A 6,984-nucleotide genomic window follows, 5' to 3' on the forward strand; every position below is an offset into this window, starting at 1 on the left:
CAATATTAGCGTTAATACGTGCAGAGATTATGCGTTCTGAGATTGGCTTACAGCTAATAAGACAATTTCGAATTTTTCTGTTAAAGTAGATTCCAACGCCCCGAAAGTTGGGGTCGCTCTCGTTCTTCATTTCTGAGTAGATAATACGGTCACCTTGTGAGCTCGTAAAATCCCCATTCCCATTCCAACCTTGCCCATTGCTGGTCAGTTCGAACCATTTTCTATTAAAGCAAGATGATAAAAACGGTTATTCCGCAGTATACTCGGACGCCAGACCCTCGTCTGTGAAAACAGGGGGTACCACGAGAAGGTGAGGTTGACATTTGAGGCGAAGAAGTTTTGTATTTCACTGATTTGTATTTCCCTTACCTACCCCCGAATTCTGATAAGCACGTACCAAAATGTTTCTTTTTATCAAATAATTATCTTTTGAGTGTTATGCCTATGAGGCAATCGCGTTTAAATGATATTCTTGTGCCTATAAATTAACTGGTGTTTAAATAATACTATTTACACTGGTGTGAATCAAACCTTGTTTAATAATATTACTACGCCTGCAAAATATCTGCGTTCAAGTCATATTCCTGCGCCTGTGTATAGCATAATTCAGACATTAAGTTATTTTAAGCCTATCGTATTTATTTATAGCCTTTGATATGTTATATATAATAATAAACATATAGAACGCTATTCTCAAATCGAAAAAGAGGCATTAACAATAATTTACGGAATGACCAAGTTTCATCAATATCTTTATGGAAGACGTTTTGAAATAATAACTGATCATCAAGCGTTGACAACACTGTTTAATCCGGGTAGAAAGTTGCCAGTGATGGCGTTGTATCGCTTACAGCGTTGGGCTATTGTACTTCAAGCATATGAATACATTATACGGTTCAAAAGTTCATCTCAGAATGCTAACGCTGATGCTCTTTCCAGATTGCCGTGTGGGGATGACATACAATTTGATAGAAAGGAAGTTGTGATGTTAGATGATGTCGATATTGTTTATCAAAATGCTGGGGATTACCTTCCAGTAAATGCAACATTAGTAGAGGATATGACTGCTAATGACAACACTCTTCAACGTGTCAGCAGATATGTACAAGATGGCTGGCCTGAACAATTGCCGAAATCTGAAGGTAGTATCAAACCGTACTTTAATCGCAGATTTTGCTTATCATTTCAGACTGGAGTGTTACTTCTTCAAGCTGAAAATACTAGAGTGGTGCAATCGAAAGCACTGCAATCTCAAGTATTAAATTTGTTACACGAGGGTCATTGGGGTAAAGGTCGTATGAAACAGATGGCAAGACGATATGTGTGGTTTCCTCTTATTGATAAAACCATAGAACGTATTCATGATGATTGTTCATCTTGTCAACAAGGTGCAAGTCAACCAAAGCGAGAATTTTCTGCATGGCCAGAACCTAGTAGGCCGTGGGAAAGAGTTCATTTGGATTTCGCGGGTCCATTCTTTAAACGTATGTGGCTCATAGTTGTGGATGCATATTCAAAATTTCCATATATTGTGGAACTATCAACAATAACAGCTGTAACAACAGTTGGAGCTCTACAAAAAATTTTTTCTATCGAAGGTCTTCCGTGCACTATTGTGACAGACAATGGAACACAATTCACGTCCAATGAATTTTTAAAGTTTTGTGAAATGAACGCAATTCAGCATCTCACGTCTGCTCCTTTTCATCCGGCTTCGAATGGGTTAGCGGAAAGACATGTGAGAACTTTTAAGGAAGCAGTAACAAAAATTATGAAAGAGGAACAACATATTGACAAAGCGTTGTATAAATATCTTACAACGTATAGAACTACTCCAAACTTAACAACTGATAAATCGCCAGCAGAGTTGTTACATGGGCGGCAACCAAGAACCATTTTATCGGCGTTGTTCCCGAAAGTTATGGAGACTATGAAAACTCAAAATAGAAGCAAATTCGGAGTTGGAGAGAAAGTGTTAGCTCGTAATTATTCGGGATCGCATAAATGGATCAGGGGCGTGATACAGAAATTGCTGGGAAATAAAATGTATTTTATTCAAACTGAAAATGGTTACATAAAACGACATCAAAATCAAATACGTCGAAATTTGTCGTCATCGCATTCAAATCAACTTAGGGCAGATAATATTGATATTGATTTAGATTTCGGTAGTCGGACACCACCGGTTGAGAAAACAACAATTAATACTGGATCCAACCCGGAACATAGTCAAACAGAGAAAGACGACAAAATGGGGACCGATAAAACAAAAACCACTACTGGATCTGACTTGAAACAAAAGCAAAGAGAGAAAGACGACAAAGCGAAGTCCAACGACAGATATGGGTCCACACACACTGATCAGTTGCCAATTCAATTAAGACGGTCGGTTAGAAAGAGAAGACAACCTGTTCGTTTTAATCTAGAATAAACAAAATTCAATGTCATGTTAAACATTACTTTAGTAGTTTCAAAAATTAGGTCCAAGAGAATGTTGGAAATGTATAATCATAATTGAATAGTAGGCTATTCTTATTTGATTAATTGTATTTAACATTTGTAAAAATTGAGAAATAAATTCACTTTTGACTTCCGATAAGAATAAAGCTAAATTGAAAAAACACAAATTAACAGTTCATTACAATAATATTGTGTAATAAACGTGGTATGTTAAAAACAAAAACCTACGCAATGACCTAAATTACCCAACTCTTAAAGAAGTTATTCGCCAATATTTTCAATATTTCAATATACAATTTTCGTCGCTCCTTGCGCCGGGGTAAAACTCAGGGGTTGTCCTGGGTCGTTACAATAAAATTTATAAATATTAGAAAACTGCGTTTCAAGTTTAAATTTTTAATCTTTATTTATTAATGAATTTACTTAAATCTTACAGTCTTTATTTATTCTATGTTTATATTGTATTTGCGTGGTGCTCTATTACAGGATATTCGATAATAGCCAGCGTATCGTTCTTTGGTGTTTGCTGTAGTTTTCTCTTATATTTGCAACCTTGGAAGAATATAAACGTGTTCACGCTTATGTACGGTAGTATAGGTGGAATTTAACATGTGCACGCTTTATATCATGATTTCGTAACAAGATATAAACGTGTTCACGCTTATATTTGCTACCGTGTAAGGATATACTTATATATATAAATGTTAAGGAATGCAGCTTTGCATTATTTACATTGCAACCCATCATTTTATGTTTAACTTATTTCTTGCTATTTGTATTTTTACTTTTTGTACTTCTTCTCTAATAAAGCTTACTTAAGGAAAGACGTGTTTTTTAATTTCACCTGCGCCAACATAGGTTATGGGTCCAGGCAACGTGGTCGAAATTAAAATTGAAATTAAAATTATTAAAAAGGTAAATATGAAACCTAAAGTCGTTTGTCGACAGTATTACAAAGGTGATTGGTAAAGTGAATTGATAAAATTAAAATCAATAATGAAGAGAAGCTTAAAGGGGACAATTATGGTCCATGTTCCATTCAAATGAGGAGCTTATTAATAACGCAGGATTTATGGGATGTAACAAGTACACCAAAAGATAACAGTGTGAAAGACTGGGAAAGAAATGACGCTAAAGCTCTTGCTTATATAAATTTAAGCATACAAAGTTCAGAACTGTTACACATTAAAAACTGTAAAACGGCATTTGAGGCATGGAATGCCTTACGAAATATATATAATGCGAGTGGACCCGCAAGAAAAGTCTCTTTATTAAAAAGACTAATCAAGTTTAACTTCAGCAGCTCGGAAAAATATTTACCGCAGTTAAATGAATTTTGTAACATTGCGGATTCATTAACAGCATTAACATCTTACTATTATGCAGTCTTCCAAGCAATATGGAAAACTTTGCAGTTGCAATAGAAAGCAGAGATAAATTACCGGAGTTGGATAATTTAAAGGCAAGATTATTAGAAGAGGAAATAAGAAGGAGCGATCAAGATACTGGCGATAGGGTATTTACTGCGAATTCTAAAAGAACTAAAAAATTTGAGAAAAATGAAACACGAAATAAATATTTCACTCGTGATGCTAAACAAAAAAACAAGGTGAAATGCTACAATTGCGGAAAGAGAGGTCATATTCAAGCTGATCGTTTTTTTAAAAATCATAACAAAGAACCTGTTGCGCTAAGTTTAGTAAACAACCAACAAAAACCAAAACTCTCAAGTTGGATTTTGGATAGCGGTGCTTCTACGCATATAAGCAACAACAGCGAACATTTCTTTAATATATCTCGATCATCGCAAAATATAATTTTAGCATCAGGTGAGTGTATAGACGCAGAAGGGATGGGTGATATTCTTATAACTGCAGAAAATACAACGTTGAAGCTACAAAACGTTTTGTATGCTCCAAAAATTTATACTAACATATTATCCGTTAGCAAAATTATTTCAAATGGTAATTCGGTAAATTTTGCAAACAATAAAGCAATTGTAAAAAACAAAGATAATAAATATTGTTTAGTGCTATTAAAGAGGACGGTTTGTTTGTTATTAATTTTAATAAAAAAATACACGCGTTATCTTTGGAAATTAGTGAAATTGAAATGTGGCATCGTCGGTTCGGCCACCTAATCTTCCGAGACTTAATAAAATTATCCACAAAAAATATAGTTCACGGTATGAAACTAAATGAAAATAAAACAATGATTAAAAATAATGAAAAATATAATTGTGAAATTTGTGCAATTGAAAAAATTACTAGACAACCATTCCCAAAATACGCGAATGTGGGTACAACAAAGGTACTAAAGCTAATTCATAGCGACATATGTGGCCCAATACGGAGATCATCTCAAGGTGGAGCAAAATATTTTATTACATTTATGGACGATTTTTCTAGATACCTGCATGTCGATTTTATTTCTAAAAAATCGGATGCCTTAAAGTCTTTTGAATCAATTTGTAAATAAAGATTTTAATGAATTGCTCAATAAACATGGTATTGTGCACGAAACCACAGTAAGTTATACTCCTCAACAAAATGGTGTTGCGGAACGTATCAATAGAACACTGATGGAGATGTCAAGGTGTCTTTTGAATTCAACTGTCTTACCAAAAAATTTGTGGGCAGAGGCCATTAATACTGCTGCTTATATTAGAAATCGGTCCGTGACAAAAGTATTAAATAATAAAACTCCGTACGAATGTTGGTTCGACAGAAAACCAAGTGTAAAATATTTTAAAATTTTCGGTTGCAAAGCTATCGTACTAAATAAACGTCAGAGAGAGTCTAAGCTCGAATCTAAAGGTGAAGAAATGATATTCGTCGGTTACGCGTCAAATTCAAAAGGATATAGATTATATAATCCTAAAAATCGGAAATTAGTAATAGCTCGGGATGTAATATTTTTTGAAAGCCAAAAATCAAACGCCGTGTTTAACGAAGAAAACAGTGACAATGAAGAATTGTTTGAATTACTGGACAATTGAAAAAAATAAAAAATGTGATCAATTGGTCGTTGAACGTGAAAATGTAACGGAAGATCGTGAGAATAAATTTAAAGACACCGAATATGAAAACAACGTGTTTGAAAGTGCAGGCAGTGATGATTCAGAAAGCAACAATGAAGGGTCTGTGCTAAGTAATAAAACTGGAGAATTAATTTGGAATTCGAAACGATTAAGACCTAAAGCTTTCAAAACACCAAAGAGGTGAGTGCCGATGAAACAACGGACGTCATTAATATAGTATGTGAGGTTCCGAAATCTTTGCAAGAGGCAGTACATTCAGATGATCAAATTAAATGGAAAGCTGCGATGCAGATGGAATACAACGCACTTACTAAGAATAACACTTGGACCTTAGTAGACCGTCCTATGGGCAGTAATGTGGTAGGTTCAAGATGGGTATTCACAATCAAATATAATCCTGATGGAACCGGAAAAAAATATAAGGCTCGTTTAGTGGCACAAGGATGCACACAGAAGTTTGGGTTAGACTACACAGATACTTATGCGCCGGTTGCAAGGCATTCTTCTTATCGTTTAATATTATCTCTTGCGGTACAGTACAAACTATTTATAAAACATTTCGATGTAGTATCAGCTTACTTGAATGGAGATTTTGCAGAAGATGTCTATATGAAGCAACCTGATGGATTTATAAATGAAAAATCTCCACATCAGGTATGTAAATTAAATAAAGCTATTTATGGACTGAAACAATAGTAGACTGAACAATAGTTGAAATAGTAGATCGAGGTCCTATTAAAAATTATTTGGGTATGGAAATCACAAGAGAAGGACAGTTAGGCGAAATTAGGATACATCAGAATTATTTTACGATGGAACTTCTTAAAGCGAATAATATGCATGATTGCAAAGGAGTGCAAACCCCATTTGCTAAAGATACAGTGTTGGAAAAATGCTGTATTGAAAACTGTACAGGTGCAGATATTAAAAGATATCAATCACTAATTGGGAGCTTGAATTATTTAGCCGTAGTATCAAGACCAGATATTGCTCATACAGTGTCTAAATTGGCGCAGTTCAGTACACATCCCCACCAAGAGCACTTTATAGCTGCAAAACGAGTACTCAAATATCTGCGAGCAAATCCTAAGGGTATGTTAACTTATAAACCTAATAGTCAGGGATTAGTTTGTTTTTCAGATGCCGATTGGGCTGCAGATACTACTGATCGTCGTTCTTATGGCGGATTTGCAATTTTTCTCGGTGAAAATCTCATAGCATGGGAATCGAGAAAACAAAGTGTGGTTGCACTTAGCACCATGGAGGCAGAATATATAGCTATGTGTTTGGGAGTTAAAGAGGTGTGTTTCATCAGAAGTCTATTGCGAGAAATTGGTTTTAAAAATTCAGTAAACGAAGTAACAACAATATTCAGTGATAATTAAAGTTCGTTATTTGCTGTAAAAAATCCCGCTTTTCATAAAAGAAGTAAACATATCGACATAAAATATCACTATATTCGAGACAAACACATAGCAGGAGAA

At 34.7% G+C, this 6,984-nt stretch overlaps 2 protein-coding genes across 2 annotated transcripts; both read left to right on the forward strand.

Moving 5' to 3' along the window:
* The first annotated feature begins 730 nt into the window (after positions 1-730).
* On the forward strand, positions 731-2,431 carry LOC119663927 (uncharacterized protein K02A2.6-like). Its single transcript, XM_038073515.1, has one exon. It carries the CDS (start codon positions 731-733, stop codon positions 2,429-2,431), a length of 1,701 nt encoding a protein of 566 aa, XP_037929443.1.
* A 3,881-nt stretch (positions 2,432-6,312) lies between these two features.
* LOC119663928 (secreted RxLR effector protein 161-like) lies at positions 6,313-6,885 on the forward strand. The gene has a single exon (XM_038073516.1). It carries the CDS (start codon positions 6,313-6,315, stop codon positions 6,883-6,885), a length of 573 nt encoding a protein of 190 aa, XP_037929444.1.
* Positions 6,886-6,984: the final 99 nt, after the last annotated feature.

The sequence above is a fragment of the Teleopsis dalmanni genome, unplaced genomic scaffold (genome assembly GCF_002237135.1).
Source record: "Teleopsis dalmanni isolate 2A unplaced genomic scaffold, ASM223713v2 unscaffolded_contig_1119, whole genome shotgun sequence".
Classification (NCBI taxonomy): Eukaryota; Metazoa; Arthropoda; class Insecta; order Diptera; family Diopsidae; genus Teleopsis; species Teleopsis dalmanni.

What these genes read in the sequence shown, in the direction of transcription:
- LOC119663927 (XM_038073515.1), top strand. Translation starts at nt 731, where the DNA reads ATGACCAAGTTTCATCAATATCTTTATGGAAGACGTTTTGAAATAATA.
- LOC119663928 (XM_038073516.1), top strand. Translation starts at nt 6,313, where the DNA reads ATGGAACTTCTTAAAGCGAATAATATGCATGATTGCAAAGGAGTGCAA.